Raw genomic sequence first — 21,523 nt, 5'->3', positions numbered from 1 at the left:
CCAGCAGTTTCTGGAATCACAAAGCAACCTCAAGTGTTCTGCTCTTGACCTTCCTTCCCCCACAGTTTAGGTAAGGAATGTTGATTACTCTTCCTCTAAAGAGACAACCAGCTCAGAACCATGCTAGTTGCAACTGGAAATAGCACCATATCCACTCCACCTCTGCGTTCTGTGAACAGGAATCAGCTTTCTACTAGAAGAGCGTAGAGGAACTTTTTTGCTGTTTTCTTTTTGTTCCTTTATGTCTTTGGAATGTAAGGGGAGTCACAGAAATGGAGGGACAAGGCGGGAACAAACTTAGCAATGGTACTTAGACACTGCTGAACGTGAAAAGCTTATGTGAGATTCCTGTTTTCCCTTTCTAAATCTTTCAAACCTAGAGAGATGGGTCTGTGGTGGTGCGCTCTGCATACCATCTTCCGCTCGAGGCGTTGGCAAGCAGTGACAGTAGTTTGGGAAGTTTCATCGGTTTTACTTCTGTTTTGCCCTCAGTCATGCTGGGGATTAACCCTGGGGCCTCAAGGCACATAGCAATCGCTGTACTTGACTCTGAGCCTTAATCATTAATCTTGTTGAGATGAAAAGTATCCAGGGGTGACACAGGATAAGGTAAGTATTGCTGAGTAGTGTTTTATAAAGTGAGTGGACTCTGCAGAATATCTGGCAATGCCCCAGAAGGGATGAAGATAGAGGTCCTGCCAACCCTTTGCTTTCAACCATTGAGAAAGGCTTCCATATGTCGAGAGAAGTTGCTAGAAGTCTTAGAAACTTGCTGCTCTCGCCCCAAAGTGACTTTTAACAGCCTGGGAAATGCTGCAACATGAAACACCAATCAAAGGTAAGAAGCATGCATCGCAGACTCAGGACTCCTCCAGTGTGCATGCTTGTGCCTCAGATGTGGAGGGTGAGTGGGAACGGGGCGAGGATGGCAAGTGTGTGGTAGTGGGCAACTTAACCCTTGCTTGCCCCCTTTCACTGCACCTGCTCCCACAGGACTGGTGACTAAAGTCAACTGCCACCGAGGGTGATCAGCAAAGTATGCAGCACTTAATTTAAGAATTAAGAGTCTAATAATTATATTAGCACTAAGCTAAACAGAGCTTCTGGGTCTCAGGAAGACTATTTTAAGTCATTTGAAAGCTATTAAAATAACTTTTTACTTTTTTGTCTTTAGGCAAAAAAAACAAGGTCTGAAACTACAGATTTTAAGTGTACTATTTGGCAAGTTTGGCAAACATATCTCCATACCTCTCTAACCCAAATGCCAAATAGAAACTATCTCTACTACCTTCGGCAAAGCCATCCCAGCCCTCTACCCTGACCCCTGGAGCAGCACCATTTTTTTCACCGTAAGTTAGCTTTTGCCTGTTGTGGACTGCAAATGGGGACGTTCAGTATTTGATCCTCGTCCATGTTTCTTCACAGCTGTTTTTTTTTTTTAAAATTTTAATTGTTACTATAAAGGTGATGTACAGGGGCATTACAATTACATGAGTCAGATGAGTAAATTTCCTTTTGCGGTGTCTTCTGTTCCCTCTCAGTCCCTTCCTCCCGTTTCTACCCACAAATTCTATCAATGTCTAGTGAACTCCACTGCTGTTCTTTTCACCCTTTTTCTCAAGTTCTGTACCCTCTCCAATCCTTCTGAAGATGTACACTTGAATACACCATATATAAGGTAAATAAAACAATCATTAGAAACTGAAAACTAACCTTGTTTCAGTATCCTGGAGTTGTAGGTCTGTATTTTGTATATAAATTGTGCCTTTGTGCTTCTCTCCTAAGAGTATCCTCTTCTGGTCTCACCAGATGTAGCTGGAATCCTGCATACTTTGTCACATCCCAGTGTCGTCTAGATCTAATGTCCACATATCAGAGAGAACAAGGGCCGTTTCTCTCTGAGCGTGGCTTACCTCACTTAACATGGTTTGTTCTTGGGCTGGGAAGGTGGCTCAGTGTACAATGCTTGCCTTGCATACATGAGGCCCTGAGTTCGATCCTTCAGCACCACATAAGGAGAAAAAGCCGGAAGTGGTGCTGTGGCTGAAATGGTAGAGCTTTGAACTGAAGAGCTGAGGGACAGCGCCCAGGCCCAGAGTTCAGGCCCCACGACCAACAAAAAAGAAAAAGAAAAACATGGTTTGTGCTAATTCCATTCATTTTCCTGCAAATAACATTATTCTAATGACTCCAAAATTCCATTGTGTATAGGTACCACATTTTTTTGGATCCACTCATCTATTGTAGCATCTGGGTTATTCCCATTTCTTGGCTATTGTGAATAGTGTGGCAGTGAACATGGATGTGCAGGTGTCTTTATCTAATCTCTTGGTTCATGATGTTCAGGGTAGATCCCCAGGAGTGGTATAGTTGGGTTGTAGGGAAGGTCTGTTTCAATTTTTGAGGAACTTCCAGACTGCTGTTCACAGTGGTTGTACTAGTTTATATTCCCACCAACAGTGCAATAGCGTTCCTTTTTCCTACATCCCTGCCAACTTTTTTTTTTTTAATTTTTATTGTGAAAATACCATACAGAGGGGTTACAATTACATGGGCAGTCTGCCAACATTTGTTGTTCAAATTCATGTTGTTGACTAATCTAATGGGTGAGATGGAATCTCGAGTTGTTTTGTGCCAGGGATGATGAGCATTTCCTCATGTGTGTCTTTGCCATTCTAACTTCCGTTAAGTCTCTCCTTAGCTCCCTTGCCCATTTGGTGATTGGTTTATTAGCTTTGGGAGGGGTTAAGTTTTTTGAGCTCCTTGTATATATGGGATGCTAGGTCTTTGTCTGATACATTTTTGGTAAAAATGTTCTTCCAATCTGTTGGCTGTCTTTCTAGTTTAGTAACTATATCCTTAGCTGTGCAGAAACTTTTTTGTTGTTGCTTGAACTCAGGACCTGGGAGTTGCCTCTGAGTTCTTTTTCGCAAGTTTAGCACTCTACCATTTTGAGCCACAATGCCACTTCCAGTTTTCTGGTGGTCATTTGGAGGTAAGTCTTCCTGCTCTAGCTGGCTTGGAACCACGATCCTCAGATACCAGCCTCCTGCCTAGCTAGAATTACAGGCATGAAACTTTATTTGGATGTATTCCCACTTGTCAAGTCTCTCTGCTTTCTGTTGTGCCCCTGGGACTCTTCAAGAAGATTCTACCTGTAAGTTCTAATGTTTCTTCCTACTCTATCTAGTGACCCACCAGGGATTCAATCTTAGGTTTTCTGCATGTGGCTGCCCAGTTTTCCCAACACCAACTATTGAAGAGGCTATTTTTTTTCTCCACCATTACAGCCATTTTTGTTGCTTAATACTATCCCATCAACACAGGTTAGCGTGGGGCTTCTGCAAAGGAAGCTGATGTCCATTGTCATTTCTCTTAGCCATACAACTGTGGATGGAAGATTTTTCCAAAGGTTGGATCATTTTATACTACTGTATACCAGTGCTATGGCGATTCTGATAGTGCCTTATTTGTGCCAACACGTGGGTGTGTTTTTAGTAATTTTGACACGCATGTATTCTATCGTGATGGAGAATTTACTCACGTACTTAATGGCTATTCATGTATCTTTGTGAAGTATGCAACTCTGGCACATTTCTTTTTGTTGGTATTAGTTGAGTCTTAATTATTGAGCTTTAAGATTTCTTGACCAGACATGGTACTTTCTTCAAGTCTGTCACTTGATTACCATTGTCTCAGTGTCATGATGGTCCCCTTTGCCCTGCCTGTCATACATTCAGCCTCATTTCCTTTAATGCACTCTGCAGCTTGCCTTTGTGTACAGTATTAGTTAGGGTCAGGAGGTTTTGTTCAGAGCCTCCTGCTTGCTGGGCAGGTGCTTTGCCACTTGAGTCACACAGCCCCACAATGCTTTGCCCCAAGGCAACCCTGAATTGTGTCATTCTACTTTGTCCTTCCAAAGAGCTGAGATTGCAGGCATAAGCCACCATACATGGCCCCAGATTTGTTTCCTTTACAGAATTTGTATATGTTGTATACAAGTCTTGACATGCATTTACACTGGGATGAATGGCCCACAGCTGGGATTACGCTGTGGAGCCATGGTAGCTGACACACATTTGCATTCTTGCTGTTTCTCATGCCTTCGTGCACCTCACCTTTTGGCTAGGAATTTGAGCTGCAGATTTGTGCACAGTAATAGAATGTCTGTCAGCTTCTTTCCGGAAATACCAAGGAGTCAGATGGCTAAAGGTGGTAAATGTGCCAAGGCGACTCTCACCAGTGTCTGGTGGCATCACCATTCTGGATTTTGATCATTCTAATTAGTGCACATTGTCTTTCTTTTCTTTTTTTTTTTTTGGTTGGTTGTAGGGCTTGAACTCTGGGCCTGGGTGCTGTCCCTCAGCTCATCAGCTCAAGGCTAGCACTCTACCACTTGAGCCACAGCGCCACTTCCAGCTTTTTCTGTTTATGTAGTGCTGAGGAATTGAACCAGGGCTTCATGCATGCAAGGCAAGTACTCTACCACTGAGCCACCTTCCCAGCCCCGGTAAGTATGCTTAGTCACCATCTGTGTGCCTTCTTTGGTGGGTGAAGTTGTGGCTTGCTGTGTAGTCTAGAACAGCCTCAGACTCCTGCCTCACGTCAGTCACTCAAGTGCTGGAATTAAAGATGTGTGCAGTATGCCTGGGTCATTGGTCTGATTTCAATCTGGTTGTATTCATGTATCTCAAGATAATAATCCTCTATCAGGTAAGTCTCTTGAATGATAGCATTTCTAAAATGGCCTTTTCTGGTCTATTGAAATCATGACTTCTCTTTTGAATGCAGGAGAGTGTCAGTGTTTAAGTATAAGCCAAGCTTCAAGTTGAGCTAACTCAATGGGGCATGATGTAGCATTCTGCAGCATGCTCTCTCCTGCCCATGCAGGTCATGCTCTGTAGTTTTGTCAGGATGTTCTGACCTGATACCAATAACTAGTAAATTCTCTAATTTTCTGAAATTTTTCATGAGGTAAAGTTTATTTTGTGCCTTGATAGAATGTGTCTATGAAATAACTTGATTTATAAATTCAGTTGTAAGGCCTGTGAGAAGGGAGGGTTTTGGTCCAGTCCTAGGGCCTGGGCGCCATCCCTAAGCTTTTTACACTCAAGGCTACTGTTCTAACACTTGAGCCACAGCTCTACTTCCAGCTTTTTGGTAGTTAACTGGAGATTTAAACTATAATCCTCAGATTTCATTCAGCCTCCTGAGTTGCTAGGATTATAAGTATGAGCCTGTGAAAGTTTTACCTTTCATTCGTTTTTCAAAGTTTTCATGTTTTTTACACCTTAAGTTGTACAATTTTATCCTGATATTCCCTTACATTTTGTGTCTGTAGTCTGTAATACTGTGTGTCCTCTTTCATCTAGTACTAAGTCATACATTCTCTCACTCTCAGATTTGCCCCTTTTTTCAGACTGAATTTCAGACTAAATTTGTCTGATCTTACCCTTTTTCAAAGTAAGGGAAAGACATACACATTTCCTTTAAGCACTGCATTAAGCCAGATTATGTACACTTTCATTGTCATTCAGTTCAAAATGTTTTCTCATTTCACCCTTAAGTTCTGAGTTGTTACAAGTTAATTTCCAAACATTTGAGGGGTGATTAATTTCTAACATAACATATTCAACTCTATCTCTTACAACTTTGATCTGTGTAGGCTCTAGTTCGGTGTCATCGTCCCGGCTTCTCTTCTGACTTTCAAGGCCCACTTTATACCCAGCATATGGTCTGCTTGGCTGAACACAGTGTGTTGTGGAATGTGGCAGGACCCTTGCCCAGCAAGGACTATGCCTTTGCCAGACTCGACCTCCAACTTCTTCCTTCAGTTTCAAACTAGGTTTGGAAACAGGTAAGACAGTGATCATATTTGTTTTTTTAAAAAACGTTTTTAATGTGGCCTCTTATTTTGTATGCCTGTGGAATGATACATAATCTTTAAAAAGAACATAGCATATGGTCAGTAGTAGTTATCGTTGATTATCATACATTAATATTCCTTAGAAGCTTTTCCTTAAAAAAAAAAATCCCTGGTGCCAGTACCAGGCCATCCCTTACCTCCTGCTTGCTTCTTGCATTGACATGATCTGACTCTGGCCTCTCACAGTTCTAGACATCCTGTGGGCCTGGGGTTTCTGCTGCGAGGTTTGGGTTTGCCGTGGGGACTAGCCCAGGCTGCTGAGCAGAGGTCCGTCTTCCCTTGCACAAAGGAAGGGCTCAGTGGGCCAGGAGATAAAAGTGCTTTATTGAGTGATGGCCTTCGCATCATGGGCCTTGGCTGGCTCTTGGGAGCCATAGGCAGACTCTCCGACTCTTGAAGGACTATGAGGCTGTCTTCTCCCTACTTCCTAGATAATGGGGCTTTCCAGTGCCTGCAAAAGCCTGAGCTCCTCCTCATCATCACAACACAGCCCGACTTGTGTTTAATTCTGTGGTGCTCACCCTGAGAGCGGTGCTGGTATCCACTTTCTGGTCATATGACCTTCCTTAATCCCAAGAGACTACTCCAGGGCCATCCTATTCTGACCCTGCTTTTTTCTCTTACTTGTTTCTATTTTTCTCTTCTTTGTCCTGCTGCTTCCATCATGGGCTCTGGCTCCAGAGGAAGCGATGGTGGCTTTGTGAATTGAGCTGTTCTTCCAACACCTAGTGACAAAGCAAAGAACTTCAGTTCCAGAAATGACCATGTTTCTTTCTGTTAAGTTTCTGTGAACCTAGCAGGGCAGCTGCAGGGTAGTGATGCCCCCAACTACAGAAATGCTAGACAGGCATGTCTGCCCACAGCCATCATTGACATCTTTAGTGACTCACAACAGAACGCCCACACAGCAGAAAATACCTTGCGATGCTATGAAGACCCTGTGCACGGACCGTCCAACTATGCCAGGTTGCCATCCCAAGCTTCTTCCCCTCCTGGCTTCAGCAGGCCATAATTGAAGTCTTGACAAATCCAAGTCTTAAAGCTGGCCCTGGAGCTATTTACCCTCTTACCTGAAGGAATCTTCCTGTAGGCTGCTACTGAAGACATTGCCTGTCCTAGAGCTTGATTGGAGCCCAGAGGCTTCTGCAGCGTGGCAGGTTTGCCAGCAGACACTGTCCGGTGCTTCGACTTAGGCTCTTTCAGTGGTTTAGTCCAGACCAGTGCTTCCCCAACCTGGAGAGCAGCTCCCAACTTCTGAGCCATCTCTACCATCTTGCATCCAGTGGGAAGGAGAAAGAATCACATGCAAGACCAGCAGAGAAGCCGCCCTCCTCCTCCTGTGACTCTCACCAAGCACAGGGCTTGAGCTGAAATGCTGTCTGCTGCCATTTGAGGAAGGACACACTCATTGCAAGGAACCCTCTCCAAATAGCAGACACTACAGACTGCCCCTAGCGGTGACAAGGGAGATTGACTCAGGTCTGACCTACTGTGTTCAATTCTGCCTTTCCCTACAAAGTGACAGGGAGCCGCAGGAGGAGCTTGGTCCCAGTCAACATAAAGCAGTAGCAGTAACAATTCAGTAAGTCTAAACGTCCTTTCACTATTGTTTTCTTCTAGGGGGGGTTAGGATGTAACTAATGGATGAACTCATGTGCAAGGAAGATCAAAGCCCAAAGAGGTTGTGCCTGTATTTGGATTACTTGACTTGATAATAAAAGACATACCTCAGGGTCAAAGTCCAGGGAGCTGTTCTCCTTGAGAAAGCTGACCTTCTTCTCCATCTCCTGATACTGGGCCAGGGCACCTTTCCTCTCACCTTGATTGTACAGCAGCACGGCATAGTTGAGGTTTACTAAAGGGTTACACCTGTGGCACACGGGGACTCTGAGGCAACCCCTGCTCACTGGCAGATCGTCCTCATCACACAAAAGAAAACGAGTTGAGATGCATCAACAATGCTGTATGGGAAGGAATTGAAGCCCAGCCAGCACAGCAGATAGTGAGACCAAGACTACCTGGGCAGGTTGAAAAGGGAACCCTACCCTGCTATAGTGGAGACCAGAGGAACAAATCCCAAGGAGCCACTTTTATTAAGGTTAAGCTGAGCCTGGCACCAGTAATCCTAGAGGCTGACATCTGAGGATCGCAGTTTGAGGCCAGCCCAGGCAGAAAAGTCCATGAGACTCTAAACTACTCAGAAAACATAAGCAGTGCTATGGCTCAAAGTGGTAGAGCACTAGCCTTGAGCGAAAAACTTACAAAATAGCACCTAGGCCCTGAATTTAAGCCCCACAATGGACAGAATAGCAAAAATACTAACAAAAATACTAAGCCACGTCTGGCATGATAGTTGACCCATGGCTTGTCTGCAGCCCAAGCCTACTTCCCACTGACTTCCTAATTCCTAAACTCAGACTGGAAATGCATTTTCCCATTAATCCTTTGCTTAGGAACTGCGTAGTCCACCCACAGGCCATGGAGGAAGGCGGGCTGACTGGACACCAACCCTCCCTGGCACAGCCCCACAGCACGCACTTATCCAGTTGCACGGCCTCCGCATAGGCTCTCTTGGCATTTTCAATGTCTTCCAGGTTGGTCAGGGCCACTGCGACAAGGGGAATGAAGCAGCTCAGCTTGGAAGCAGAAATGAATGCTGGCACTATCATGTGGGCACTGCCACCCCACCCCCACCCCCGTAGATACTTCTCTCCAGTAATTCACTGCCACATTCTGTGCAGTGGTTTCCCAGCTTCTTTCCCCTGCCAGGCTTTCCATTGTGAAGCTGCCCTGGTGCAGTGTGCCTAGCTAGGCAGAGCCAGAAGCCCCGGACTTTTATCTTGCCCAGGCTGCTCTCAAACCACAGTCCCAACAATCTCAGCCTTCTCAGTAGCTAAGGTCACACATGTGAGCTGCCAGTGCCCAACTCCATTCCTCTCCTTTCAATGTATATTTCATGGAAGCTGATTAATGCACCCACTCCTACCAGGCCCCTATGAGGGAAGCCAGAAACAGTAGTATAGCTGCTACCATTTCTCTAGACTTAGCAGCGCTCACCTGCTCCTTTCTCTTCTAGTTCCTGGCTTGAGATGGAACTGCCTGGGACCCAGAGTGTTACAGTAACCAAACACTGTTAGTAATAGGCCACTTACAAACCAACCAAGAGCCCGAGGACTTGGTCATCTTTTTCTAAGTCATGTTGCTAGGGGACCCACAAAGGAATGGCTTCCGAGGTGCCTCGCTTGTCTTCCCCTCATTACAGACCCCGTGGAGATTTCTTACCAGCCAGAAGCATGTACAGTTCCCCCATCCTGGGCTGGAAGTTGATGGCTGCACTGAGGAAGTGAAAAGCCGAAGCATACTGCTGCATGGTCAGGTGAACAAGGCCCAAATTGTACAGAATCTTCCAGTCAAAAGGTGCCAAGTAGTTAGCTCGTTTCAGGCAGCTGATGGCCTACAGAGAGGGCCCTGGCTCAGGAACCCAGCAGCCGCACGGGTGAGCGCAGCCCGGGACCCTAAGAGGCACTCACCGCCACGTACTTCTTCTTGCCGAAGAAACACATGCCAATGTTGTTCCATAGTGGGGGGCTTTCCGGCACGGCACAGGCCGCAATTCTGTACTTGGTGAGGGCGACATCGAAGTCCCCATGAGTCTGCATCATGCTGCCCGCCGCCAAGATAGCCTGAAAACACAGCACAGGGACCCTTAATGACATGCAGGACGTTTGGTGACTCGGTTGTCCCGAATGACCAGCATAAAACAGCACCTGAGTGCAGATGCCAGGATGTAGAGATGAGCCAAGCTATAGGGACCCCTATACAACATAGACAAGCATCCTGGCTTTTCCCGTGTCTCACTGCCAGCTCACAGTACGGTTCTCTGCAGCCTCTCACCATATACCACACGCACACCTGTCCCCACCACTTCACCGGCTGCCCTTTGCATCTCTCCAAGGAGAAGGGTCAGGTGAATTTACCTCCTAAATTGGGGGGAGGGGGAGAGAATACACTGTGTCCTTGGACAGCCGTATCCTGAGTGACACTCAAGTACCTGCTGACCTCTCCACACCCCACTGCCACAGAGGCACATTCCCAAGTGAAAGTGACCCAAGCACTGCAGCTCTACCCACTGCAGGGCACATGCCCAACACGGGACATGTGCTCTCCCACAATATACACTTTACAAAACCTTCAAATAAGTTCTTTTAAAAAAAGAACAATGCAGCATGTACAGGCCCTGAGTTGATGCCCAGCACTACAGAAAAAAATTCTCTAGAATCAAAAGGAGACCATCCCTGTGCCTTCCAGGACCACCTACTCCACAAAGGCTCTGGTGTTCGTAGCCTGCGGTACCTTGTAGTTGGTGGGGTCATAAGTCAATGCATTTCCAAGATGTTCAAATGCCTTCTGGTAAACACCAAGCTTAGAAAAAAGCAGAGGAGAATTTCCATCAGCAAGAGATCAGAGTTCACATAGTCCAGCCAACAGCTCCCTGAATGGAAGCACCTAGTCATGTGGGTACTTAACACCAAAAACTGTGGTGTGTAGGCACATGACAACGACCGTGTTTGTGCTTTTCCATCTTGCTCATTCACCTCTTTATAAAGTGTTGATTTGTAGAAACTATTCAGCCACACTTTGTGAGCTATTCCACATAAATGCCTCCTGGCAGGAAATAAACTGGCTAGCCTCATGTCCTTGGCCACCTGCCAACCCAGGGCTAAGCTCCTGGTGCCACTTATAAAGAAGGAGTCAGACATAAAGATGACCAGGAGGCAGCAGCAACTGAGCAGAGAAACAAGAGTGGGCAGACCAGGCTACTCAGGATCTTTGGGTCCACAGGCTGATCAAGAGAACTGACAGCTAAATGAATCACATTCACCTCAGGAAGGATGAGGGACTTCTTTTTCTAGAAAAAAAATGAGCTTTGCCTTCCCTCTCAAGGACACTAGAAGTGCTCATTTATATCAGTTTCTCTCCAAAATGGCACTAAGGCTAAAACAGAACTGCTCCTGATTTTAATGCAGAAAGCTAATTCCTGGAAGCAAAGAACATCGAATACAGAGCAAAGTTCATGTGTCGCACGTGACCCTTCACAAAATGTGCTCAATATCCAACACAGGGAAACGTCAAGGCACTTTCCCTGCCAGCGCATACCTGTAAGTACAGCAGTCCTAGAGTTGTGAGAAGTTCGGTATTTTCTGGTGAGAACCTGCAACACAGGTGGACAGAGGGTGATGATGGTTGAGACATAGCCCTCTGCCTAACCCCTACCCCCAGCCCTTGACTGCCAAGCCTCCAACTTCCCACAGATTCCTGTAGAAGTAGGTCATCTCATCAACCCTGGCTACAAGGGAGACTGCTGGGCAAGAGAAAAGAAAGACTTCAAATCCAGACTCCATAGGCCAACAACCTAAGAAAACCTATGGAATCTTTTGTCTTGATTACACTGATAAAACTAAAGAACAAAACTCTAAAACGATGTCAGTCAAAAACATGCACTGTTCAAACTGGTCTCTTTTCTGGGATTCCCCCCCACACCCCGCCCCTTTTTCACTATGCTTACAGTGCCAGGCACCATGATTTTCTGTGTAATTTAGGATCTGAGGCCCATTAGTATTGTGCTCTCCAAATTAAACAAAATGTCATACTAAATAGCCACACTAAAGACAGAAACATACCAGCTCTAGGAAAGAATTAGCCACTTGCCCTTGGGAGCAACTCTGGACTAAATAAAGCATTATCTGCTTTTCAGTTGCTCAGTGGCATTTGTTTTTGTCAAAAAGCCAAAGCAGCTAGGCACTGGTGGCTCATGCCTGTAATCCTAGCCACCCACGGAGGCTGAGATCTGGAAGATCACAGTTCAAGTCCAGCCCAAATAGAAAAAAAGCCATGAGACTTTGTCTCCAAAATAACCAGCAAAAAGGTGACTCAAATGGTAGAGCACCAGCCAAACAAGCAGAAAGCTACAACACCTCAGCTCAGATCTTAGGAATGGCAAAAATAAATAACCAAAGCTATACAGAATTGAGATGACAGAGTTTGAACAGGCAAAGCACTGGAGGCAATAAGCTGTGTCTGGCTTCTAAGTAATGAGAGGGAAACAGAACAGTCAAAGCCCTGTCCTAACCCAGGGGCCAAACAGCTTTCTCACTTCAACTGAGACTTTGCCTTTCTGTTGTCTTAATGAACACTGATCTTGAGGCCCTCCCTCCAAAAGATATGGAGCTGAGGCTCCATCAACTCCTACACTGCTCTCTCCAAACCATGTCATGAACAAGGCCTCCACCACTCAGCTGTTCCCCTTTTCCCCAGAGAACTGCAGTGACGTAGGCCCACCCGTAATCACTAGAAGAATATCCTCCTTGGGATTTATGATTTATGTGCACTAGTGTCAAAGTGCCAACTTATAGAAGGCAGGAAGCCGCTGCTGCCAGCAGCAGAGCTACTGAAACTTGCACAGCACTTTCCTGTGTGCACACACAAACAGTCTCTTGACAAAGTTTCTTTTTTAGCATAGATACTAAGAGATCACACTGTTATTTTAGATACAGCGTGGCTGAGAAAAATGAAGAGAGCGGTGTGTAGTGATGGGTATCACTAGAAGATGATAAATGCACAGAAATCTGTTTAGTTTAGAATATCATGATCTGGAATAGCGATCAAACTTAAGCCACAGATTGGACTTTCTATTAATTGACCAAACAAATGTGACATTCTGTTACAGCCATGCTACTTCACAGAAACTAGACCTGACCCTACATAGACTACCATGGGGAAACCAGGCAGCTCCATCTTCAATAGGTATTTGGAGCACCCTAGTGATGCTTTTATTTAAAAGCAAGACATTGGCCTGGGGTTGGAGCTCAGGGTCAGGTGTGCACTGAGCATGCCCATCCCCAGCACCCAAAGAAATGAAGATGCTGGCTTCAGGCTAGGAAAGCTAGTAGTTTGTTACTGAGTAGGGAGAATTTTGTCCCTGACAGCATTTCTGGGAATACAGATCTATTTTAGTATATAAAACCAGAACAGGTAGGAGACTGCCAGCCAAGACTAAGAACCTCACTGAGGGCACATCAGCCCACTCCCTTCCTAGCTACACACAACTGCCTGACATTCATCAAATCATATGGCAGGAACCAGTACCATCTCCCCTCAGTACAACTGAACCACTGATGTTGCTTCTGTTAAGTCTGGTGAAGACAACAACCTAAGTCCTGGATCCCTGGTGGCCTTGAGGACCAAAACTGTCCAGCTAGCCAAAAGCAGCCATCTTTACAATGAGAAAGGGACCTAGATCTAAGCTAGCTTCATGCACACGTCTCTTAGCTGCAAGCTCTCCTTTTCTATCTCTCGGCTCTTAGAAAACACTTACTCCACTGCCTTCTTGTAGATTTCAATGGCTTTGTCCAAGTCTCCCTCCAGTAAGTGGATCTTCCCCAGCATTATGTAGGTCAGGTCGTGCCTGTTGAGCTGGAGGGCACTCTGCAACTGTTCCTCTGCCTAAAAAGAGCCAAGAGAACCACATCAGCACCATAGGCAGGTGGTACAATGGAGGAGCATATGGTTCAGCAAACAGCCCCCACCACCCAGAGACCAACCCCCCAAAAGCAGCTCTTGCTGACAGACTGCCTCTCCCACCAATCAGGAGAGTTCATGAGATGATTAATTTTCTGAATTTTTTTTTTTTTTTTTTGGTCATGGGACTTAAACTCAGGGCCAGGGCACTACCCCTGAGCTCTTTTGCTCAAGGCTAGCACTCTATCAATTGGAGCCACAGTGTCACTTCTGGCTTTCTGGTGATGAACCTCACAGAACTTGCCCAGGCTGGCCTTGAACTATGATCCTCACATCTCAGCCTACTGAATAGCTAGGATTACAGTCGTAAGCCACCAATGCCCAGCTGAATGTTTTGTTGGATATTCAAACCCATGATTCCTGCTTCCAGAGTCAAAAGCAACACTAGAGAACATTAGAATACCACACCAAACCCAACCCCTGCTATTCCACCAGCACCTGAACGAATGGACTTCTCACTTATTCATTCAACAAACATTCATTAATGTCTGCTAGTCTAGATAAACTAAGAAAAAAATTAACTACTGAGCTGGAGGAATGGAAAACTACATGAACAAAATGACTTTTTTCAGTAATTGACTAATTCAGCAAGTATAAACACTTGTTGTATTGAACTAGCTTAGTCTGTTAGCTTTACAGTAAAATCCAAATATAATTCTCCTCCTCAGTTCAGGTCCCACCAAAAGCTAATCTTGCCTCTCCCCAATAAACCTGTGAGTAGAAACATACCTGCTCAGAATAGTCTCTGAAGAGAAAAATCTAGTCAAGTATATAAACTGTAGTTCCATCTAGAAAACTAAGGAGCCTAGAGCTAAACAGAATTTTTCATTTATACATAGCTTACTATCTTTTCTATCTCAGTTGCTGATGTACAGATTTTTCCATACCCGAGGGACAGAGTAGGTCACACAAGTTTGCAAGCTGCCAGAGACTAAACAGCCCAATGGGTATTAACCATTTCTGTGTGTCTTGGTGGCACTGGAGAAAGGAGAATAAAACCTCACAGTCACTAAGTGGATGCAATCCCACCGTCATTTCCTTTCAGGGCTTTCAGACATTTCATCTGCATTGGTGATACACAACTGTAATCCCAGCTACTCAGGAGGATCAGTTGAGACCAGCCTTTCTGGGAAAAAGGTTTACAAGACCTCATCTCAACCAATAGCTGAGTGCAGTGCAATGGTGCACATCTGTAACCCTAGCTATGGTAAAGGTATAAATAGGATTGCAGTCCAGACTGGCCCAGACAAAAAGCAAGACCTTATTTCAAAAACCAAAAAAGCACTAGAGACATATACTTTGGTACTCAGATAAGGCAATGTACTTACTTGAGGAAGATACGTTTTGTTTTTTATTTTTGTTTTTGGGTTTTTTTTTTTTTTGGCAGTACTAGAGTATGAATTCAAGGCCCTGCACTTGCTAGGTAGGTGCTCTGTATTGAGCATTAAAGCTCATTTTGCTTTAGTTCTTTTTCAGGTAGTGTCTCACTTTCTTCATGCCAAAGCTTGGCCTCAGACAGTCATCCACCCACATTCTGCATCCCACACAGCTTGTGGGTGTTCCAGCATGCTCAGTTCACTGATTGAGATGGTGTCTTAAATAACTTTTTGCCTGGGCTGGCCTTGAACCATGACCTTCCTGCTCTCTGCCTCCCCAGTAGCTAGGATTACAGGCGTGGGCACCATATTCAGTTTTTATTTCTTGAGGCAGGGCCTTACTATGCAGCCTAGGCTGGCCTCCAACTCAAGTCCTCCTTCTTTCACCTTCCAAGTGCTGAGATTACAGGCAGTCCACTTCTTTATATTTGTTGTGTTGAATATTTGTTTTTATACTGGAAAATTAAACTTAGGTAGAGAAAAAGAAGAGTAAGCAATCAGATTGCCGCTCATGTTTCAAGAATTTTCCATTTTTGTCAAAATTAGAGGAAAAAAATTATGAACAATGACAAATGAGAAAAACAGAGATGAACGTGAAGGACAGTCTTAATTTTTACTTCCAAAAAGCTTTGCAAACACTAGAGAGGCAAAATAAGCAATGAGGCCACTGTAATATATTGTACACTGGCAGTGAATCCATAAACAGTGACTTACCTTGTTGAACTGCTTCAGATAAATATAGCAGACTCCTAGGTTATGGCAGATCTCCTACACACAAAAGGAGGAAGTCTTGTGTGATTCCATGATTCCAAGCACAAGAGAGAGTAAAACCATGGCATCTAGAGATGCTGCCTCTTGGCACAGTAACAGAAATATACATCCACTTTGTGAGCAAAAATAGGTACACTTCTACCTGTGCTGAGGGGGCTGCTAGACACAGCTCCACCCTAAGGAAAGCCTGTTTTGTCTCTCTGTCTCTAGATACCTGAGTCAGAGTCCTTTCACAGGAATTTGAGCTAGTTAAGCGCTAAATTATCCAGCCATAGACCTGTGGTGGCAGCACCACCTAGAGGCCACTATGTACAGCACATGAAATTGGAGCCTTCCACTCATGTGAAATTGGACAGCTAGCCCCTGAGCCAAATCTACTCTTGCCCTTTTTGTAAATAAAGTTTTATTGCAATGTAGTTACAACCACTTGTTTTTCATATGGTTCTTTTGCACATGTGTCCTGTATTACAGATAAGGAAATTGAAACTCAGCAAAGTAATAAGTTTGCTTAACACAGAAAATGAGATTTTTTTCCATTCAGTTCTTTTTTTTTTGGGTCCGGTCGTGAGGCCTGAACGCTGTCCCTCAGTTCTTCAGCTCAAGGCTAGCGCTCTACCACTTGAGCCACAGTGCCACCTCCGGCTTTTTTCTTTTTGCTTATGTGGTGCTGAGGAATCAAATCCAGGGCCTCAGGCATGCAAGGCAAGCGCTCTACCACTGAGCCACCTTCCCAGCCCCTCTTCCATTCAGTTCTGTATCATGACCATGTGGGAATATGGGCAGAATCACTTCCCTCCAACAGCAAACAATCCTCCACCGACTCCAAACGCCAGAGGGCATCATGTTTTATCCTTATACAGTATGTGTCTATGAAAGAACTTTAGGAAAAAAAATCCACCACTTCATACCAGAAAACAGTAACTTTTCTATCACATATTCATGTGTGCTCAATTTTTCAACTGAACATACTTGAATATATAACAAAAATCCTTAAGACTCTTCTCTCCAACTAACCAGCAAGAAGATGGAAGTGGAGGTGTAACACGCGCAAGTGATAGAACACCAATCTTGAGCAAAAAAAAGCTAAGCAAGAGCACAATGCTCTGAGCTCAACCCCAGTACCAGCACCAAATAGTATTAAAAACAAAACAACAAAAAATCCATGCTGGGGGAATGGTACATGCCTAGCATGAGCCAGAGATCAAACCCAGTACTACCATAAATAAAGGAATGAGTAAATGAAAAGACACACACCAGAGACATCAGAATTCTGATAGTAGTAACTTAAGATAACCACTTGACTGAGGAAAGCATTAAAATATTAACACGTTTACTGAAAGTTTTACTTACCCAATCTTTCTGGTTAAGCTTAGCTGCTTCATTATATACCTCAGTGGCAGCCTTATGTTTTCCCAAAAGAAATCTGTGAAAGATAGATTTCCATAATTACCACCTCCAAATTCTTATGAGACTAATTGTACTCACCCCACATTAATGTACACTGCACAGAGCAGAAGGCTCTAGAAGCCCTTTTGCTAGAGCTGGTGGTGCCGGCCAGGCTTTGGAGGCCACTGCCCACAAGAGCAGAGCCCTTGTGGTAGGATTGTGCTGGTGGCTGTCCCAAGGCCTCCCACCAATTTTAGTGCAAGTCTTCTGTAATTTTTTTTCTACAGTGTACTATATACAAACCAAAAAAGAAACAAGCCAAATTGATGTGTGTCCTTCATACACACAGCCATAGCTGCCACTACTGAGCAACACCATCCATGAGGGACACACCTGCTTTCCTCCCTAGTCTGAGTATCTCTCCTTGACTGTGGATCAGGGTCTGAGCCAGAAATGAACTACTCTACGTAGACAGTGAGGGTATGAAGGAGGTTCAGTAAGAAGTGCTGAGAGCAGGCTCTGCCCAGGAATGCATCTTCAGTGTTACCAGCAGGGTCTGGCTGATGAGCAGGCACTGCTAATACTCACAAAGACCTGGCCACCTGCTTGAGGTTATCAGCACACTGAGGACTGAGAACAGCACACTTCTGAAAGAGCTCCAGGGACTCTTGGATATTTCCTTCCAGACGAAGAATCAATGCTGCCAAGAAACAGAAAAGGGAGAAAATAAATCCGAGTTCTAGGAAGAGCCTGACATCAGAAAAATTGGGGAAGAGGGAGGTGAAAAATAACAGCAAAGTCAATACCAGTTATGTCAGAGAATATTATTAATATGAAGATTATAAATGGAATAAATGGAAAACAAAGCCATTCATTTATACCAAAGAGTCAAAAAGAACTCCCGAAAAAGGTAAGGATACAACTTTTTGGGGATAGTAAAATTTAGTTGCTCGTTCCTGTCTTTACTTTCTAAAGTTTGATCTATACTCTGTATTTACTTCATCCTGACTCACATTACAAAATTCTCAAGCTTTTTCTCATCTCTTAACTTCATTATAAGAAATCCTTCTAAGCAAGGCACTGGTGGCTCACACCTGTCATCCTAGCTACTCAGGAAGCTGAGATCTGAGGATCATGGTTCAAAGCCAGCCAGGGCAGGAAAGTCCATGAGACTCTTTATCTCCAATAAACCACCAGAAAACCAGAAGTGGCACTGTGGCTCAAGTGGTAGAGTGTTCACCTTGAGCTGAGGGACAGTGCCCAGGCCCAGAGTTCAAGCCCCATGACCAACAAAAGAAAACAAGGAAATAAATAAAAAGCGTTCCAGAAGGGTTTCTGGCTCTGAAATGACAAAGAAGGCCAGAATATTAAGCATCCACTCTGGAAAACAGTGGCCAGAATATGAAAAAGTGGCAAATGACAATCACAGTTTTCAAAATACATCAAGTAAGACCTTTGGGGAACATTTACTTGGACTTAAATAGTTTTGTTTTCTTCAAAAACCTAGGTGATAGCTGCGCACTGGTAGCTCACACCTGTAATCTGTTATTCAAGAAGGCTGAGATCCAGAGGATCGCTGCTCAGTGGCCAACCAGGACAGAAAAGTCTATGAGATTCCATATCTAAAATAACCAGCACAAAGCTAGGCCAGAAGTGTAGCTCAAGTGGTAGAGCATGAGCTGAATGAGCAAGCATGAAACTCTATGTTCAGACCCCAACACTGGCAAAATATACAAACAAAAACTCAGGTCGGGCCTGGGAAGGTGGCTCAGTGGTAGAGTGCTTGCCTTGCATGCCTGAGGCCCTGGGTTCAATTCCTCAGCACCACATAAGCAGAAAAAAGCCAAAAGTGGCGCTGTAGCTCAAGTGGCAGAGTGCTAGCTTTGAGCTGAAGAGCTTCAGGCCCATGACAGACAGACAGACAGACAGACAGACAGACACACACACACACACACACACACACACACACACACACACACACACACACACACACACACACACACACACACACACACACACACACACACGTCAAGTGTAATTCCCAGTAAAGAGAGAAGAAACATGCCTTACCTTGGACATAGATGGCGTACTCACACAACCCCTGACTCTCCTGAAGCTGCTCTTTGATAACAGCCTGCAAGAGGAAGAGGAAGGCAGGTGAGCACTGGCCAGGCATATGTGAGAAACCCAAGATACTACATTTGAACTTTTAAATCTTAATCCTTACTGTGATCATTTAGATTAGAATGGCAAGAGACAAAACTTAATGACTTTTTGTACACTTTATTTATTTATTTTGTAGTTCTGGGGTTTACTTGCTAGGCAGTTGCTCTACCACTGATCCATGCCCCAGCATTTTCTGTTGTTGTTGCTGCTTTCCCTGACTGGGCCAGTCTGGCTCATGATCCTCTTATTTATGCTTCCCATTAAGCTGAGATTACCGGTGTACACCACCACACTCAGTTTCTACTGAATGAGATGGTGTTTCATGAACTTTCTTTGTGAGCTGGCCTTAAACTATCATCCTCCCAATCTCCACTTCCTAAGTAGCATTACAGGCATGAACCACTGCACCAGACACAGGTATAAACAACTGCACCAAACCATTTTTGTACAGCTTTTAAGCAAAGAATAGTTTTTAAGGTCACAAAATATAAAATGATGATAAATATAAGATAAAGACTCACCAGGCACCGGTAACTCACTTGTAATCCTAGCTACTCAGGAGGCTGAGATCTGAAGATTGCATTTCAAAGCCAACCCAGACAGGAAAGTCTGTATGACACTTATCTCCAATCAACTACCCAAAAAAGATTGAATACAAATGGAAGAAATCTTGACAAGTTTTAAGAAAGGAACTCAATCCTATTGGCTATGCAGAAAAATCTCATTTGGAGCACAGTTGAAAACTAACTGAAAGGAGACAGGATGATTGGCAAGCGTAGATGAGTTTTTATGTGATAGAAGGATCTCTAGAACTTGATGATCATTTAAATTAAGAAAGCAAGCCAAGCACTGGTGGCTCACACCAGTAATCCTAGTTATTCAGAAGAATGAGATCTGAGGATAAAAGTTCAAAGTCATCCCAGGCAGAAAAGTCTTGGAGACTCATCCTCACTTAACCACCAATTTGAGCCACACCTCAAGCCTACCTTTTTGCTGGTTATTTTGGAGATAGGAGTCTTGCAGACTTTTCTGTAGAGGCTGATTTCAAATCATGATTCTCCAGATCTCAGCCTCCTGAGTTGCTAGAATTACAGGTGTGTGCCTTTGGTGCTCAGCTTTTTCAGCTCAGTCTTAACATGGAAAAACACATGGCACACACCTGAAGCCCAACCCAATCCACAGCCAATCTGGAGGCCTGCAAACAATAAATGTCTGCCGTTTGGGAATCACTAGAATCTTTTTTTTTTTGGTCCAGTCGTGGGGCCTGAACTCTGGGCCTGGGCGCTGTCCCTCAGCTCTTCAGCTCAAGGCTAGCGCTCTACCACTTCAGCCACGGCGCCACTTTCGGCTTTTTTCTTTTTGCTTATGTGGTGCTGAGGAATCGAACCCAGGGCCTCAGGCATGCAAGGCAAGCGCTCTACCACTGAGCCACCTTCCCAGCCTCTCACTAGAATCTTAAGGGTGTTATATGGGGTCATCTGAGCTCTAGCAAAGCAAAAGCTAACAAATACATAAAGCACAGGAAAGACAGATTAACTGGACATGAAGAGCCAGCCACCCCCTGCACACAAACCCTGGTGGCTGCTGCCTGTTGGCAGCCCCCTTTCATTTCTCAGTCCCTCACCTCTCACCTTGCATGCTTCATAATCCTTCCGGATATAGTGCAGATGTATCAACCAGTTCTGCCTCTCCAAAATGGGGAACTCTGGAGCTAGAGAGGAGGGCACAGTTTGCCAAAAAAAAAAAAAAACAACAACACAATCCTTGTTAGATTTTTCTCCTTTGGTCTCCTCAACTCTATACTAACTGTAACCGCATTATAATCACACTAAATTCTTCATACTGCTAACCATTAGAATATAACAGTGCATCCATCTTATGCAGATAAACTATTACATTAAGAGATACTTGCCCTGCTAATACGCTGGATATACTTAGAATGCCAGTTTCCCACACAATAACTTTGCCTAGAAAACATAAAATCACCATCCTTTGTCTCTGCTCTCTCTCCCTGGAAAGGTGAACAAGCAAGGCTCTGGGTTCAATCCCCACCACTGCAGAGAATAAAAACAACACAAACTTCTTGAAAAAGTTGACTAGGAAAGATGTTTGGGAATAGGAGATTTCAGGGAATATTTCTAATGAAATATACTTAACATAGTCACACTTGATAGATAGTACCAAAAACATGAAATAGTAAAAACATAATCTTTAGAAAAGGCTCAAAAGGGGCTGGGAAGGTGGCTCAGTGGTAGAGTGTTTGCCTTGCATGCCTGAGGCCCTGGGTTCGATTCCTCAGCACCACATAAGCAAAAAGAAA

At 44.4% G+C, this 21,523-nt stretch overlaps 1 protein-coding gene and 1 long non-coding RNA gene across 5 annotated transcripts in view; one reads left to right on the top strand and one right to left on the bottom strand.

The window, feature by feature from the left end:
- The first annotated feature begins 515 nt into the window (after positions 1-515).
- LOC105982459 lies at positions 516-6,690 on the top strand. 3 transcript variants are annotated; one of them, XR_001174885.1, is made up of 3 exons: positions 516-838; positions 5,666-5,857; positions 6,608-6,690. It is a non-coding gene; the product is annotated as an uncharacterized LOC105982459 (long non-coding RNA). The 3 variants fall into 3 exon arrangements; XR_001174887.1 differs by having other exon boundaries at positions 516-904; XR_001174886.1 differs by lacking the exon at positions 516-838 and adding an exon at positions 4,474-4,510.
- Positions 5,885-21,523, bottom strand: part of Bbs4 (Bardet-Biedl syndrome 4) — a 23,029-nt gene continuing 7,390 nt past the window's right edge. Inside the window, exons 3-16 of one of the 2 annotated variants that reach the window (XM_013012053.1) lie at positions 20,835-20,914; positions 19,108-19,171; positions 17,626-17,737; positions 17,002-17,074; positions 15,595-15,648; positions 13,302-13,429; positions 11,084-11,138; positions 10,280-10,348; positions 9,457-9,609; positions 9,209-9,380; positions 8,465-8,534; positions 7,654-7,795; positions 6,997-7,198; positions 5,885-6,651 (exon numbers count right to left, since the gene is read on the bottom strand). In XM_013012053.1, coding sequence (XP_012867507.1) covers positions 6,557-6,651; positions 6,997-7,198; positions 7,654-7,795; positions 8,465-8,534; positions 9,209-9,380; positions 9,457-9,609; positions 10,280-10,348; positions 11,084-11,138; positions 13,302-13,429; positions 15,595-15,648; positions 17,002-17,074; positions 17,626-17,737; positions 19,108-19,171; positions 20,835-20,914 — 1,469 coding nt within the window. In that variant the 3' untranslated portion in view covers positions 5,885-6,556. Of the gene's footprint in view, positions 6,652-6,867; positions 7,199-7,653; positions 7,796-8,464; positions 8,535-9,208; positions 9,381-9,456; positions 9,610-10,279; positions 10,349-11,083; positions 11,139-13,301; positions 13,430-15,594; positions 15,649-17,001; positions 17,075-17,625; positions 17,738-19,107; positions 19,172-20,834; positions 20,915-21,523 lie in introns of those variants that run through there. The other variant, XM_013012052.1, reaches the window with a different exon arrangement.

Source organism: Dipodomys ordii, unplaced genomic scaffold (genome assembly GCF_000151885.1).
Source record: "Dipodomys ordii isolate 6190 unplaced genomic scaffold, Dord_2.0 Scaffold15, whole genome shotgun sequence".
Classification (NCBI taxonomy): Eukaryota; Metazoa; Chordata; class Mammalia; order Rodentia; family Heteromyidae; genus Dipodomys; species Dipodomys ordii.
The sequence above is the reverse complement of the archived record's forward strand: the minus strand, read 5'-3'. Positions and strand labels throughout refer to the sequence as shown.